Here is a 15,302-nt window from a genome sequence, read left to right as displayed (position 1 = left end):
AATCTGCTAAAATTAGAAGTGGCCAAAATGGTGATCTAATAAAAAGAGTTACATGAATAATGTTTTAGTTCTATTTTCTTTGATTATTAATGTGGAATGCACCTCGCCTCCACAAGCTTGACGACGCAGGTAGTTCAATCGGAGTTCCGCGAGGAGTGAAGCATTTATCGAAATTCCAGTGTGCAGCTTCTCTGTTCTCGATCTTATAATTAATGGCCTACACGTCGGCGGGACCATTTTGGATAGTTTAAACCACGCAAATGGACTGACACTGATTGAAATATCGTTTTATCGCTATTTCATTGAATCACATTAGCTGACATAGTATAATATTTGTGTCAAACTTGATTCATGGCTCGTCACACGATTTTTGGACGATGTTCGAAGACAGAGCGCGTAGCGAGCAGTCTCGGCGAGGAGCCGTTTGTCAAAGATCGGTTTCTAAATCGTCCGGAAGTTCCATACATAGCGATAAAACTCGCAGGCCTCTTGACTACGATAGATTTTCAAAAAGCCCAATTAATAGCTAATAAATTACACGATCATTTACCCTTCCGATTTTCTAAACCAGAAATAAGAGCGATGCTGCAAGTTGACTGGTACGAATACATGCAGAAAATGAAACCGGTATTGACGCTGAACTTGCTGTATTAAGTAGTTTTTTTTTTGTTCTTTTCTTTAATTACAGATTAAAATCAGTTCGATAATATTTTTAATATTCATAGCGAATTGGAGATCGCATGTGGTTGTCCAACAGTCAAGTAATGGTCTTTTTAAACGACGAGTACATCGGTAATGACAAGGACTTTGAAGATTACATAAGCGAAAGCTATGTATTTCGCTTACCGACCAAAGGGGGATATTATCAAGACCTCATAACGCAACAATTTCAACAATACATAGAAGACTCCGGAGTAAGCTTCGTATAATCATGTATAAATGCCATTGATACGTTGAACTGAACACACACAGAACTCATGCAATAATTGTTGTATATCCAATATTTCAGAGGGATTATGTTTACTTCACATTCACTATCAACAATCAAACGATAGGCTCGTTCCTTTTCATGGTAAGAACATATCATCCTTCATGGAAGAAAGTTGAACTAAGAAGAAAATTTTATCTAGCTGTTTTCAGATCTGCTGCCTCGTACTTGTAAGAATTTCTTAGATCTATGTATTGGAGATCAAGGCCACACAAAGGATGGTACACACTTACATTACAAAAACACGATTGTCCATCGCATCGTCAAAAATGGATGGCTGCAGTGTGGAGGTAACAAAGATCGTACGTGTTCTACAACTGTTCACAACCAAATTTTTCAACAGATATAGAACTAATCCGTGGAGGCGGTGGAACAGCAACAAATGGTGCTGTGATTCCCGATGAATCGTACTGCGTGCCCCACAATCGGCGCGGAGTTCTTTCAATGGCAAACAACGGGAAGGACAGCAATGGATCTCAATTCGTTATTTCCTTGAAAGCGAATCCATGGATGGACTACTATTATGTAGCCTTTGGGTGAGATGGATAACGTCTTTCTAAATTTTTTTCGTTTATCCTTTTCAACCAATTATTTTTTTTCACAGGCAATTAGTTGATGGGGTTGAAACATTGAAGAAGATTGAGCAGGTTCCAACTTTATTCGAGAAACCGTTGAGGCGAATAGTTATCTCTCGCTGTGGACAATACTTCTTTGGAGAAGAACCAGACATGGAGGCTGGGCCCGATGCCTTTGTTGTGAGTAAAATGCAGGCTTCCAAGAGTCGGAAAAATTGAAGTAACTTTTAACCCATTTATGCTGCACTGTTGTCTGGTATCAGAAACACGCTAGCGAGTTACTTACTCCGATGCCAGAAGGAGAGTGTCCAGGTCCCTGTCCTTACATTTATCCCGGATATCCAGGCATCGATCCATGGCTTGATAATGTCGCTGACAAATTGGATGATCGTGATACAATCTCTCTTCTGATGGCGGAGCGGTATTTGTCCGGTCTTTACACTCTTGCAACTGACTATCTGCCAGGTGATTACAAAAAATAATTATTTTAATTGGAAAATCTGTAATCATCATAAAATTATTGATTGTAGCGAATCATGATTTGTTTGATTCACAGGAACTGATATGCTTTTGCCAGAAAGGCAGAAGGTGAGTCCAGCTACAGAGGTGAATATAGATATGAACCAGGTTTGCCCTGGTTACGAAACAGGAGAGAGCGCAGAATTTTCATTTGACTTTGCAACATCGAGCGACGAGGAAAAATTAGCCCTCATATGCGGAGTTGGTAAAGAAATTGTTGCCCGTGCCTTGAATGCCTGTGACGATGAAGTAAGCTGAAATGATACGGAAAATTTCGCGCTATGCGGTACAATATCAGTTCTAAATTCATACCTTAGGCAAATTTGGAACGAATGTCGATGGATGGTGTGGGTACGGCGCAATGGATTCTTGAACTGGCGTGCGAGGTTGCATCTGCAGCTCTTGCCAGAGTTGAACCTATCAAAAGTAGGGAGCTCCACGAACAAGAAGATTGCCAAAAAGTGTTTTTGAGGTATTTCAGTCGAAGAATAATGCGGACAATGCTACTGAGAAAAAAGAAATTGAAATGTAATTGAAAAATGTTTAATTTGGTGTAGTGAAGAAGTGAAAAAGATTACCGAAGGATTAGTGACGCCGGATGGTATGTCACTCGTCGAAGAAATACTGAAAGAAGCCTTGTTACACGCAGTTGAAGTCGGAAAGGATCCAGAGGATTCAGAAATAGCCTCCGAAGCTATGATGGGTGACGAATGACCTTTGTTTACTCTTTTACGAACAAGACAAAACAGAAATAAAAAATCAAAGTATCTCAATAGATTAAATTTCTACGTGTTGGGACAACTTGTAGTAATTTTATAAAAGTAAAAAGTTATAGATAATAAACATTCTGAACATAACGCTGTGATGCAAATTTATACACTAATTGCGGAATATATTTACATGTATCGTAGATCGAAGATACAATCTATGATTGATAAAACATTGAGATTTACTAATAAAATAAATAAGTATAAATTTAAAGCTCGTTTTTAATTAGATATTGGTCTATTTCTTTTTACGGAATAATCCTCTCCCTCGAACTTTTGATCCACCTCGACCACTTCGACTAGCGGGCAGCTCTTCCTTCAACGTGTTTCTCTTGTGTAATGCATCATGTAAAAGTTGAGCATCTCCGCTGTTACCTAGTATTTCAGTCAACTCCGCCTGCAATGGAAATAAAGATAGAATGAAAACATGAAATTTTGGTCCAACTAATTGATATATAAAGGACAGTGCAACATTTGAATTAAGATTTATAATTTACAAATATATCACCTGAGACAACGTGATAAGATGATCCAGCGATTCTCCTTTATTCAGCAATGCTCTGATGTTCTTCGAGTTGACACCTGGGAGTTTCGACACAAGATCTTGAATCTTGTTATATTTATCAACAATGAATTCTTCGTCTACGTTTTCTTCTACTCCAATTTGTGCCGCCTTCAACGCGTCCGGCTGTGCTCTGTCTTTCTGTGAATACATATCATTCATGAGTTAATGAAATGAAATTCTTTTTAAATTGATAAAATAGTTTTGAATACAGGACAAGCTAAACAGCAAGTATTTTTTCACCTTGAGCTCTTCAAATAATTGTGACGTAGCGCTTGGGCTGGGTGACCAAATTAATTTCAACTTTGGAAAATGTAGAGTAAGCAATTGAAGTTTTGCTGTAACTTCGCTGCTTTTTGTATCCGCACTGAGAAAATAGTTATTCTGTAAAATTATACGAATTGTACAAAATTCATGATCGAATTCGAGTACGAAGTTTCTTTACAAAGTATTCCCTAAATTTTTTATCAAGAATTAATGACACGCGACGAACCTGGAAGCAGAATGGCTTGTTCGGATCAAACTCTATAAGTAGCATGGGCTTGGCATAGTGACGAGTCATGGCAACTGCCTGATTATACAGCCTTCCAGAGTTTAGCGAGCCAATTAAATCCGATATACTCTTTCTCTCAACGCAAATTTCTGGTGATAAAATGTAATCGCCGATCTGTAATAAAGATGAACATGTATCCAAGTTGAACTTCGTTCGCTCTCCAAAATTTCATCGTCGGTTGTACTATACAAAGAAATAATAAACGTTAAATAAGAAGCTCACCAAAAGAGTGACTGGTTCAATCTCTATTCCCCTTTTATGTATAAGTGCAGGTAATTCGCTCCTGAATTCCCTCATGTCTACAATTATTTTCTCCACCAATCTAGGAACATCTTCTTGCACGCCACCTTTGCGTGTGTTCTCGGCATCTGCTACCGGGCCACTGGTGCCTCTTACTAACGTCTGGCATTCGTCAGTTTTGCCGTCTTGATCCTCAGACACAACCATTGTCTGAAATGAAAAACGAAGTGAAGTGTTTTACTTTTTTTTTACGCCAAGTAGTGGAAATGTAGATAGAATCTGTAGAATCAAATTAACTCTGCTTCAGTCTGGAGTCTAACTTACAGCTTTCGTATTAATGAGCATATTGAAAGCCTCCTTTTCCCTGCGCAATGACGTCAGATATGCTTGTTCCTCGACTGAACCACCGTAAATTAGGAAAAAAACTTTTAGTTTAATGGAAGGATTATTGCTTTGGTAGACCTGGAAAAAAAGAATTAGATGGATAGTAAAATTCTAAATCTAAATCTATATCTGTAATTGTAAAATAATGATCATGATAACATGAGGTTTAGAGGTTCTGTTGTTTGAAATGAGAAAACTACTATCAACTTGATTGATGAACAAGATAATTCAGTGTCCAATAACTCACTTCTAGCTGTCTGACAGCAGATATATCAGCAGAGTACAGAATCACATAAGTTGGCATCATTTCAGACAGTGTTTGAAGCAGTGCCGTTGGATCGCCATTTTTTTTCAATGATTGAATAACAACCAGCGGTGCAACTTTCGATATTGTAGACAGATCCAATTCATCGAGCTATTGAGAAAGTACATTCAGCTAAAACAGACGTCAAGCACTGAGTACCATTTAAAAGGAAACAACTGTACCTGCGAACATTCTTCAAACTGCTCAGCACAATCAGCGTTTGAAGGCTTCTGTGAGAGAGTCAGTACGTAACTATCTTTTTCCGCAGTGTCCTCAATGGATTCGTTTGCTTCAGACGAGGGTGGAAGATTAGACGCAGGGAAAGCATCTGCGTTTTGATCACTGCGATGATAAAAAAATGTAAAAACTTGATGAAGTTAATCAACGTTTATTAATTTCTAGTTACTAAGAGCAATGGTAGAAATCATCAACCCATTGCTCAATTCAGGTATGTTGCTCATACTTTGGCTTTGATATTTTGCTTGGTTGTAGTTTTGACATCGCTCTGTAGAGCAAGTATTCCCCCGCGCCCATCGTCAGGTAGCCTTTGAGTTGGTTGCACGTGATTTTGTCCTGAACCAAAACCAGGACCTTTTGCAGCTCATCTGGATCAGTTTTATTCGTGTTAATATTATCCTGAATTTCGCGTAGAATTTCTGACAGTGCAATCCATTTAGGGCTTGCTTCCGGTTTCAACTCTAAAAGAGATTAGGAAGCCTTACTTTTCAATAGTTACGATAATTACTGATTATTTGTACTGTAGACGCTAGCGAATTCCTAAAAATTTCTGTCACACATATTACCATCTTTTTCGTTGTAAACCCTCCTCTTTCCGGATACAAATAGATTTTCAACACAATCTAGTAGCAACCAACCGCTACTATTCATTGCATATTCTGCAGTACGTAGACGATTCAAAGTCGCGTAAAAAGAAACGGAATCCTCATGATTCAAGGACCTGCGGAAGGAAATAGTTCACGAAGTTGGAGTAGTGATCGAAAAAGATACTATTAGGTAATTTATGAATTTTCTGAATCACTCACACAAGAAGCGATCGTAAGGTTTTGAGATCGGCAACCAATTGTTTAGTCTTAAAGCTAAGTTGATGCCATATCGGGTCCAGTTGGTGCTGTAGGAGCTTGTGAAATTTTTTTGCTATTACATTTTCAACTGTGACGTCATCCAGCTCTAACTGTAATGAGTTGATGTTAGTTGAAAAAATCCGCGGTAGGAAAAAGTTGGAAATAATACGAAGCATTGTATGAAAAAAGTAAAGCTTACATATTTGTTAATCCTCTTCAATTCGTTAACAGTATAGTTCATGACGTCTAAAAGCGCAATTTGTATATTTAACATCTTTGGTGTGAGTTTTGCATGGAGTTCGATTACTTCTGGCTGTAGTAACAGATGAAAGATATGTAAAATAGAAATAAAGTTATATCCGACAATTCTATGACCCACCTTTGATTTTGATAAACTGTTGCTAACGAGCGCGTGAAACCGAGGCCAAAGATATAGCTGCTTGACGAATAAACTTTTCATCACTCTTTCAACTTGAGCAAATCCGACAGTGAATGCCAATGCAGAATTGGTGAATGCCTTGATAAATCCAGTCTGTAAATTGTAATTTTGTATTAGATCACTTTGAATTGAATTACTTGTTTGGTTTAGTGATTGCTACCTTATTGTTTTGCCTGTACAAGCGAAGGGCAAAGGCTTCCTGAAACGAATTTAGTATATTGTGGGCTCTGTAAACCAATATTCCGGTCACCAACTTTAGCGGCACACGATTTTTCAACAGATCCACCACGAATATTCTACCCGAAACAAAGAGAACGCCTCCATCTAGATACATCAACTCCCTACGTTACAAAATCAGAAGTTATTCGTTAGTGCACAATGCAATATTATGTTTTGTTATAGTTTATGTAAACCAAATTAGAGCTAAAATTACATTGCTATTACCTCTCATTAGCCGGGAACTGAGCTGTAATGACACGAGGCAAAAATTTCACACCTAAGCTTTCGAGTCTATTGATGAAGTAGCATTCGTCATGGTCATTTGTGCCAAGCACAATAACCAAATTACCAGGATCCAAGTAGACTTTCAGTATGTTTATGAAAACATTCTCAATTCCAAGTCCCCTGCAAATAAAATAATACAAATTACATTGCCAATTTTTTACACAATTCAAAGTGTTTGTATCAATTAATGCTTACTTGGCACAGACAACTAGACCATCATCATGGAGTATGTCCAAGAACATTTGATTCTCGTATTCCAACATAGCGGATATGTGCTATCTAATTTAGGTCACAAAAAGAAAACTTGAAACAGAATATCAATTAACGACCATAGCAGCGCGACGGCAAATGAAGGTCTTTCTTTCTAGAAAATGAGATTTAGAATTATTGAGGAGATTATAAAGTAACAGAAGTAACACTGATGAGAGTTACCCACCTTAGGGGTATAATCTTTGTGCAAACTATCCTCTGATCTATATGTACTCTCAATTTCTCCTTCGTCAGGGGGAACGGAGAGCTGATAGACCGAAAGGGAATATTTGCTAATATCGTGAGAGGGATGACCATATACACCGATTCCCACGGGCCTCTTGAAGCTGGTAAAGAAAACAGAAGAAAAACCTATAGATACACATGTTACGCCAGTAGACTGAACGATTGTATAAAAATTAAATTAATCTTCATTTTTTCATATATCGTACCTTTTTGGTATGAAAATGATATCTTCACCACAGGTGGCTGAACGAAGGCAGAAATGTTCTGGCTCGTAGGTGGGTTTGGTAGTTGTTTGCGAAATGTAAAGATCAGCGTCTCCGCTCCTAGAGAGTTGAAAATAGGTTTAAAAGGGAAATTATTTTTCTTCTGTAAGGGTATACAAAAAATTTACGCACTGAGAAGTCAACTGTATCTTGATAAGTCCGTCATACATCAGGCTGTAATATTTATAAGATCCTGAAGGCACGTCGTCGGTGACAAAGTGTAGGAGGTGTTCATCTGTTCCTGAGACACAGGCTAAACTGGCCTGGAAGTAAACAACCTACAATAACAAAAAGAATAAGTTGTAGATTTAATAATAACAGTAAAAATTCTTATAACAGGGAATTTTGACAAGGAAAACCATTCAGCTTCCACCAGATCATTGAAATAAAATCCTAGGGCTGGATTAGGATCCGAATATCAAACTAACCTCAAACAAGAGAAAAATACGAAAAATGTAGAGGAACAACAAATTAGTATCGAATTAAAAACAGCAGTTAAGAAAATATTCCGACCACTTACCAAAAGTAATATGGCAAATTTTTTCTTCATAGTATTTTAGAGAGGCAGTGATTGTGTCATTTCTTCAAGTATACCTCAGATTTTTCAACTTGTAGCGACCGGGTTTACGACTCAAACTGAGAGCATATACTACTACTGGAGGTAGCTACGATCTCCGTGGGTATAGGCTAGTTTACAATTTTCCGTGTGACCTTAGTGGTGGCGCTGCAGGCGTTTCCGAGGATGACTGGAGTCACGGAGTAGTTACGTACTATGAGAATGCAGTATGGCCTCCACTATACAAGGCTAGTTTACAATTTTCCGTGTGACCTTGGTGGTGGCGCTGCAGGCGTTTCCCAGGATGACTGGAGTCACGGAGTAGTTACGTACTATGAGAATGCAGTATGGCCTCCACTATACAAGGCTAGTTTACAATTTTCCGTGTGACCTTGGTGGTGGCGCTGCAGGCGTTTCCCAGGATGACTGGAGTCACGGAGTAGTTACGTACTATGAGAATGCAGTATGGCCTCCGCTATACAACAACCGGTGGCGACAAATTGAAGTTGTCGCGAGCAGTCGCGAGTCAGAGCAAACAAAACCTGCAGCACGTCCAATTTTAGTAAGAAGAATAATATCAGTGATCGTAACGTATCTGCCTGTTCGAATATATCAACAAACTTGGGCGCACGATGATAGTAACACTAGAAATATTTATACAATAATATTCCATTTGACATAAGTTGAGGAAAAAAAGAAACACTTTTCCACGCTCGCGTTTACACCAACGGCATTCAACACACAACTGTGACGTGTGCGCTATTGTATCAGGGGCATCTAACAAAACTTTCTTTGCCAGCTTTTTCGTCATAATCACTCTCCACAAACATGAGTGGTAACAACAGTCAGGCACTTTTCGCCTGCTCAAGATGCTTCTCCAGGCATCCTTTCGAGGAATTATCACCTGGTCAACAGTTGTGCAAGGTATGTCTATCCGCGTCCTCGCCTCGCATCTCTTTTATCGTACGTACGGAATTTCCATCAGCGCAAATATGACTTATTATGTCTGTTTTGAAATACTGAATTTTTACTAGCCATTGCTGCCTGCGCACGCCGATATTTTAGCATCATTTGACAGAATGCTGCAAAATTACGCACTAAAAAACTGCCTTGTTCATTTACAAAACTTTTCTCAGAATACGACGGGTATTTCAATTTTTGGATATCAGGGTTATTTTCCTCGCAGTGATTCTTTCTTGCTATATTCTACAAAGTAGTACTGGTAAACAAAGATTCTCTGGTTACGTCTTATCTTCTTGATAATCGACACTGTTACAATACACCCTGGCATGCGCTGCGCATGTGTTGACAATAATGTTGTAATGAGAGCAATATATTTGCGTTCCAGGAATGCCGAGGCGCTTTTCCAGTCGTCAAATGCACCTATTGTCGATCCGAGTTTCAACAGACCATGTAAGTCGACTCCAAAAGAAAATTTCATAATTCAAACCTATAAGAAAAACGAGAATATGCAATTAACAAAAAAATGAACAACTGTTTCAAAGTAGATTATCTCTTTGTGATCACATATGAGAAATCTCATGTATATTCAATTGTTCGCAGCAAAGGCAGCACCAGTACGATATGCAAAAAATGTGAGCAGAATGTTAAAGCGTATGGGAAACCCTCAGCGTGTGAGTATTGCAATACCATAGCTGCTTTCATTGGCAGTAAGTGCCAGCGGTGCACCAATTCTGAGAAACGTTACGGCCCACCTGTTACCTGTGAACAGTGTAAACAAAAGTGTGCTTTCGACAGGCAGGATGAAGACAAAAAGGTACAAGCAACGTTTTAATAGACTATCGATGCCATGATAGAATTCTAGTTGCTTCAAAAGAAGTATGAAATGATTCTAGATCCAGTTTCATTTTCGACTACTGAGAACTGGGTCAAATTAATAAACGAAAAATTAATGAACTACCAGAAAACATAGATTAATCAGAGAAAATGAATTCTGAAATTTTTTTTAGGTTGACGGTAAATTGTTATGTTGGTTGTGCACACTATCCTACAAGCGAGCCTTGGCAAAGACGAAGCAGTCGGATGCGGAGAGAAGGGCACATTTGAAACTGGCACAACAACGGGCTGCAAAACACAAAGAGCAAAAGTGAATAGATGATAAATATGTACACGAATTTAGGATACGAGTATCATTCCCATAACTATTTCAGTTTCCTTCAGGCTTAAGAAATCTTTTAAGTTTATCTCATTGCAGAATGAAAGGTCACAATAAGCGGCCCAACAGGGTTGATGTGACGCAGTTGCCCACACAGTCTGACCCTGTAGAGGGAACGAATGGGCCGACACCTGTAAAGGCGGCGCGAATGGGAGGCGTCCACGACCACCATGATCCAAACAGCTCGGATCACGTAGTGGCGGTCACTCAGTTAAAGGAGAAAATAGCCCTGCTACAAAAGCAAATTACGCAAAAGGACGGCCAACTGTTGACTAAGGATAAAATGGTAAAAACTCAGACAAAACATTGAAGTGATCTGAAGTACACGCTGCTAAGGAACAGGTTCTTTCACCTTGCTAACAAGGGAACATTTTTATGTCCTTGTCTGATATTGTCACGAGATGCAAGACCATTTTCGAATACTCAAAAAATCATAAATTTTTGCAATGGAATTGTTATGGATATGCAAAAACATCATATTAATATTCCTGAAGAGACACTGAAGTTGAATTGTCGCGACTCTGATAGAAAAAAATGTAAGAGAACTGTTAACTTGCAGTTCAAAGATTGCTCTACCAAAGCAATCGAATAATAGTTCTCTAATTTATTTTTCCTTCTACCACATATTGGTCCAATTTCCGAAAAATAGCTCTAGAATGTAACAATTTTTGAACGTTCTCTAATTTTTGTATTAAAAAATAAGGTTTAAATTTCACTAAACTCTAAAATATTTGTATAATACTGCATTAAACTTTTTGCCTTTTTACTTTGTTTGAAAACTTGAAGATGGTTTGTGCATTATTATGATAGCAGACGAAAACGTAAACAGGTTTCCTTGTATGTAGACATAGATCGTCTTGATTGATTTTTAACATTTCATTCCACAGATCACCGAATTGAAAGCAAAACATTTTACAAGCGAGACAGAGTTGCGCACTAAAATGAAAGCGACGGAAAAAGAGTATGAGAATAAGGTCAGCACGCTTCAGCACAAAATTTCCAGTCTTCTTAAAGAAGTGGCGTCTCTTTCGAAGAGCACGAGACGCGGCGATCGCATAGCGGCCACAAAAAGTGAGGCAGGAACGAACAGTGGTAGCGGAACTGACAGCCCAGTACCTTGATAAGGTAGGATTTATCCATTTTACATAATACGACTACAAAAAGTATTCATGCAGCACAGGCTCGGAAAACAGAAAAGAACCAAGTTTCCCCAATTATGAACTTCCGATGTACTGAATGTAATATTCAACCATTGTTGAGTGTCTGAAATGTTACCATGAAGTAACAAAATGACTAATCAAATTGGCCCAAATTTACGATCGTGAGAAAAAGATTATGAAAGAAATACCGGTCGAGAAAAAAGTTTGCAATAAAGTTCGAAAAAATACAGGGATGTGGAATTTAAGATCTGCATAGAAAAAAAAAATAAGAAAATAAAGCACTCCTCACGTTGTCGGGTAACACTAGAGTTTCGCAGTTGTCGTCAATTTTATGTTTGTAGGTATCCACGTATATTTATAGTATTGAATTATGTGAGCAACGATTAATGATTATTTTTTCAATGATTTTCAGAGATTTTGATAGCCAAGTCAAGAAAAAAAAGTAATTAAGTATAAGCATACGCAAAATATCCAATTATACCATGTAAACTAGAATCGCGTGGTATATATAATATGAGATAATGATGATTAGCAAATTATTCCCAATATTAAATCACACAGATTCGTATTATTTTTCTATAATGATGACTATTAAATAAGGATCTTATTATTTCCGTCTCGTATTGGATGTCTCTTATTCGTAATTCTAATTCGGTGACAAAAATTGTACATTATATGTACACATGATGTGTGTAATTGAAACATGAAATGATGCCAAACAGGCATTTTACTAAGGAAAATGAATATAATTTTAGATAGGAACAATATTTCAACTTCTCTGAGTTTTCCGTTATTAACAATTATCATATAACACTCGTTGAGAAGAGCAATATACAATTTTTTTTATTGTTATTTTTTTTGTTTCCTCTCTATCTCTCTCCTCTTGTCTTTGCTTTTCTTACCGTTATTCAGTTTAGTATTGAGAAAAGTTAGAAAACTGGTGTAAGGGAAAAAAATTGAAAAAAAAACTAATAAACCAAAAAACATAAGGATGAAAAAAAAAGTATACAAACACAAAGAAGAAAAAAAGAGAAAAAACTAGATGACAATGGAGGAAATAGATGGATAAATGGATAAATGACTGTAAGAGATTTAGAATAAATTATTTATGGCTAACGAGAGCGGACTGGTGCGTCTTTAAAGAATGAATCGTCGTTGGATACCGTGAGAGAAAGAATATGGAGGAGCGTCGTTTTCGAAAGTTGCATGTATGAGCTATGATGTTTTAATATTTATATAACGAATGTAACGATTGGTGATTCGGAATTTCTGGGTCACACTCTGATTGTAGAGGAAAATTTTACAATAAAATATGAAATGAAAAACACGTTCCATTACTGACAGAGTTTATCAAATATCTCATCAATGCTTCTCAATCACAATTTACTATATTTATATTCTTATACATCTATTGATACCACGCTTTGTGCTTCCGATTCATTTCCTAACTATCGGTGTCGAATTCGACAGATTAAAAAATAAAAAGTAAAAGGAAACGAAAATTGAATAAATTCAAAAAATAAATAAATAAATACATAAGAAAAAAAAACAACCGAACGGCCAACAGTGAGTGATATTTCGGAAATAACGAATATTTTTTTTGTTTTTTCAATTTGAGTTTTTTTCAAATAATAAATAAACAACAGAACAGATAATAGGTAAGGTTTGAAATGATTCTTACAGTAATAGTAATAATAATAATTAATAATAATTAATAATAATTAATAATAATAATAATAGTAATAAAAATGATTAGCTCTTTTAAAAGAATACGATTACTCGTACTCGACCCTCAAACAAGTATTCACAATAATATATTGCTGTATATAAACAATTACAGTACATGTATAAAAGATGTGAAAAAAAGAGACTCGTATTGTAAATATCCAACAGCCATATATTCATAATTTATTTTTAGAAACAAATGCTAATTGAGCACTTACTTAATCATTAATAATGATAATAATAATAATAATAATAATATTAATAATAAAATAATAATTAATAATAGAAAAATGATCATGACAAAATAAAAGTGATAACAAATGCGCGCAGCAGTTCAATTCAAGAAACTATTTTCACCGCAGCTATATTTACGAAATATTATTGCAGCAATTATCGTATATTATTTGTTTTTTTTCTTTAATTTTAGTTCCGTATTTCCTTCCTTCATTTGTAATAATTATTATTAAATACGAATGTATACAGTACATTTGGAGTTATTCGTTACAGGATAACGGTAAGAATTAAATATTGCTTTTTAGTTGCTGAGGCGGTTAGAATTATCCAATTTCCAATGATCCACTACTATCAGCTTATATACGTATAATATGTACAGTTTTATTTAATTTTTTAAATCTCATTTAATTTAAGTGTTTTTTTTTTTCATTTCCTTTTTAAAGTGTGTCTGTGTGAGTGTGTTTCGTTTATTTTTTTCGTCACAAATTTAGACATAACAAGTTACTCTAATAGTTTATTTTCTGCGATTACGCACAGTAGAACACCGTCATATCTTTCAATTTCCTTTTTTTTTTTTTTCAAAAGCTATTTGTTTCAACAGTCTGTAGTTCTACGGTGAATAGACGCGCGCCTATATACATGTGTAATTTTTCTTCTCACGTTCGCATATATACGTATATGCGTGAATGTGTCCATGGGTTATATATCTATAATGTGTATAATATGTATAGTGGGCGACGCTCGTTACGCACACAAAGTAGAAAATCCAGGCAACGCGATTAATACATCACGGAATAAACTTTTTTTTTCTCATTCTCACTCTCACTCTCTCGCACCCCATCTCTTTTTGCATTTTATTTATTTTTTTTTCTTAGAAAACATGTAACCCACCGTTAATCGTAGATAATTTTTTATCATACAAAGATGATCGCGGAATACTATGATGACGATGATGATCACAAGAAAAGATTATTATCAATGTGGGACAATGGACATCAACAATTTCTTTATCCAATGACGTAAAGCTCAAACGAATACTGCTAACGAAAGTTGATTATAGTTTATATATTTAGTCTCTTTTCTTATTCGTGCAAGTACTTGAACAGCGTTCAATTATGTTCTGTGTTAATTGCCCTATGGTATGTAGTTTCATTATTAGAATGCTTAGATTAATATTGTTTCCTGACTCATTGTCGCTCTGTGTAAATTCATGCATTTATGTTTCTATTTTTTAAACCTTATGATCGTTATCATTATAATTATCACCAATATTGTTGTTAAGCAATCTATCGTAAGTACAGGCGCTTGCGGTTTACCGCCTGGAATCATTCCTACGTTGTATGCGATAACTCGCGTTTCAAGTGGAAATGCAGAAAGCTCTGGCTATGCGTTTGCACGAAGGAAGGTCGCAGATAATTTTTTTTTGTTACTTGCAAGTATCAATAGCTAGGCCCTCGGGCTATCTTTAACAGTTTTTTTTCTCCTTCCTTGGTTAAAATGTTACAGAGAACTTTATAGCCACGAGTAAGTATCATTAATATGTTTAAATTTACATTTTTTTTCAAGTACGCTTGAGCTTCATTTTATCGTTGGTATTTTTTTACTATGCGAGTATTTCGAAAGATTTTCTTTCAATAAAAATTAAATCGACAATGTGTGCGTGTGTGTGTGTGTGTGTGTAACAGGTGTATACTTGACTTGTATTATACAATATACAATAATTCATATAGTAATAATTAGCAGCTGGAGCGATCTGCGTTATATCTTTTTTTACGT

The 15,302-nt window shown here is 36.4% G+C and overlaps 4 protein-coding genes across 9 annotated transcripts; 2 read left to right on the top strand and 2 right to left on the bottom strand.

The window, feature by feature from the left end:
* The first annotated feature begins 211 nt into the window (after positions 1 to 211).
* Positions 212 to 2,823, top strand: LOC124409995 (probable inactive peptidyl-prolyl cis-trans isomerase-like 6). The gene is made up of 10 exons (XM_046888061.1): positions 212 to 627; positions 726 to 914; positions 1,010 to 1,072; positions 1,131 to 1,278; positions 1,332 to 1,524; positions 1,593 to 1,743; positions 1,827 to 2,028; positions 2,120 to 2,331; positions 2,400 to 2,554; positions 2,640 to 2,823. Exons 1-10 carry the CDS (start codon positions 352 to 354, stop codon positions 2,794 to 2,796), a joined length of 1,746 nt encoding a protein of 581 aa, XP_046744017.1. The 5' UTR covers positions 212 to 351; the 3' UTR covers positions 2,797 to 2,823.
* A 189-nt stretch (positions 2,824 to 3,012) lies between these two features.
* Positions 3,013 to 7,492, bottom strand: LOC124409994 (DNA repair endonuclease XPF). Of its 4 annotated transcripts, XM_046888057.1 has the most exons (17): positions 7,354 to 7,492; positions 7,113 to 7,281; positions 6,858 to 7,037; positions 6,574 to 6,754; positions 6,354 to 6,506; positions 6,174 to 6,287; positions 5,936 to 6,084; positions 5,696 to 5,850; positions 5,356 to 5,590; positions 5,075 to 5,234; positions 4,836 to 5,003; positions 4,529 to 4,666; positions 4,187 to 4,414; positions 3,905 to 4,078; positions 3,655 to 3,795; positions 3,358 to 3,552; positions 3,013 to 3,246 (listed from the first exon to the last, which is right to left on the bottom strand). In XM_046888057.1, exons 2-17 carry the CDS (start codon positions 7,178 to 7,180, stop codon positions 3,088 to 3,090), a joined length of 2,598 nt encoding a protein of 865 aa, XP_046744013.1. In that variant the 5' UTR covers positions 7,181 to 7,281; positions 7,354 to 7,492; the 3' UTR covers positions 3,013 to 3,087. The 4 variants fall into 4 exon arrangements, with proteins under 4 accessions (XP_046744013.1, XP_046744015.1, XP_046744014.1 ...); XM_046888059.1 differs by lacking the exon at positions 3,013 to 3,246 and having other exon boundaries at positions 3,413 to 3,552; positions 3,655 to 3,778; XM_046888058.1 differs by lacking the exon at positions 3,013 to 3,246 and having other exon boundaries at positions 3,453 to 3,592.
* LOC124409044 (UPF0669 protein C6orf120 homolog) lies at positions 7,207 to 8,225 on the bottom strand. The gene is made up of 5 exons (XM_046886437.1): positions 8,196 to 8,225; positions 7,808 to 7,953; positions 7,619 to 7,735; positions 7,354 to 7,513; positions 7,207 to 7,281 (listed from the first exon to the last, which is right to left on the bottom strand). The coding sequence occupies exons 1-5, from the start codon at positions 8,223 to 8,225 to the stop codon at positions 7,207 to 7,209; spliced, it is 528 nt and encodes a 175-aa protein (XP_046742393.1).
* A 452-nt stretch (positions 8,226 to 8,677) lies between these two features.
* Positions 8,678 to 12,895, top strand: LOC124409996 (protein FAM76A). Of its 3 annotated transcripts, none has more exons than XM_046888063.1 (7): positions 8,683 to 9,155; positions 9,580 to 9,644; positions 9,795 to 10,008; positions 10,202 to 10,338; positions 10,432 to 10,693; positions 11,295 to 11,532; positions 11,980 to 12,895. In XM_046888063.1, exons 1-6 carry the CDS (start codon positions 9,060 to 9,062, stop codon positions 11,526 to 11,528), a joined length of 1,008 nt encoding a protein of 335 aa, XP_046744019.1. In that variant the 5' UTR covers positions 8,683 to 9,059; the 3' UTR covers positions 11,529 to 11,532; positions 11,980 to 12,895. The 3 variants fall into 3 exon arrangements, with proteins under 3 accessions (XP_046744021.1, XP_046744019.1, XP_046744020.1); XM_046888064.1 differs by having other exon boundaries at positions 8,686 to 9,155; positions 10,447 to 10,693; XM_046888065.1 differs by lacking the exon at positions 11,980 to 12,895 and having other exon boundaries at positions 8,678 to 9,155; positions 10,432 to 10,749; positions 11,295 to 11,408.
* Positions 12,896 to 15,302: the final 2,407 nt, after the last annotated feature.

The sequence above is a fragment of the Diprion similis genome, chromosome 8 (genome assembly GCF_021155765.1).
Source record: "Diprion similis isolate iyDipSimi1 chromosome 8, iyDipSimi1.1, whole genome shotgun sequence".
Lineage (NCBI taxonomy): Eukaryota > Metazoa > Arthropoda > Insecta > Hymenoptera > Diprionidae > Diprion > Diprion similis.
This window is presented reverse-complemented; position numbering and strand designations above follow the sequence as displayed.

Excerpts from the sequence above, each read along its gene's own strand:
- LOC124409996 (XM_046888063.1), top strand. The coding sequence starts at position 9,060 with ATGAGTGGTAACAACAGTCAGGCACTTTTCGCCTGCTCAAGATGCTTC. Across the intron at positions 9,156-9,579 it reads CTGGTCAACAGTTGTGCAAG|GAATGCCGAGGCGCTTTTCC; the intron begins GTATGTCTATCC and ends TTTGCGTTCCAG. Across the intron at positions 10,009-10,201 it reads GGCAGGATGAAGACAAAAAG|GTTGACGGTAAATTGTTATG; the intron begins GTACAAGCAACG and ends AATTTTTTTTAG.
- LOC124409994 (XM_046888057.1), bottom strand. The coding sequence starts at position 7,180 with ATGTTGGAATACGAGAATCAAATGTTCTTGGACATACTCCATGATGAT. Across the intron at positions 5,851-5,935 it reads ACCTTACGATCGCTTCTTGT|GTCCTTGAATCATGAGGATT; the intron begins GTGAGTGATTCA and ends TTCCTTCCGCAG. Across the intron at positions 5,591-5,695 it reads GGTTTACAACGAAAAAGATG|AGTTGAAACCGGAAGCAAGC; the intron begins GTAATATGTGTG and ends AATCTCTTTTAG.
- LOC124409995 (XM_046888061.1), top strand. The coding sequence starts at position 352 with ATGGCTCGTCACACGATTTTTGGACGATGTTCGAAGACAGAGCGCGTA. Across the intron at positions 1,279-1,331 it reads TGGATGGCTGCAGTGTGGAG|ATATAGAACTAATCCGTGGA; the intron begins GTAACAAAGATC and ends ATTTTTCAACAG. Across the intron at positions 1,525-1,592 it reads TACTATTATGTAGCCTTTGG|GCAATTAGTTGATGGGGTTG; the intron begins GTGAGATGGATA and ends TTTTTTTCACAG.
- LOC124409044 (XM_046886437.1), bottom strand. The coding sequence starts at position 8,225 with ATGAAGAAAAAATTTGCCATATTACTTTTG. Across the intron at positions 7,736-7,807 it reads AAGATACAGTTGACTTCTCA|GAGCGGAGACGCTGATCTTT; the intron begins GTGCGTAAATTT and ends TCAACTCTCTAG. Across the intron at positions 7,282-7,353 it reads ACAAAGATTATACCCCTAAG|AAAGAAAGACCTTCATTTGC; the intron begins GTGGGTAACTCT and ends CTCATTTTCTAG.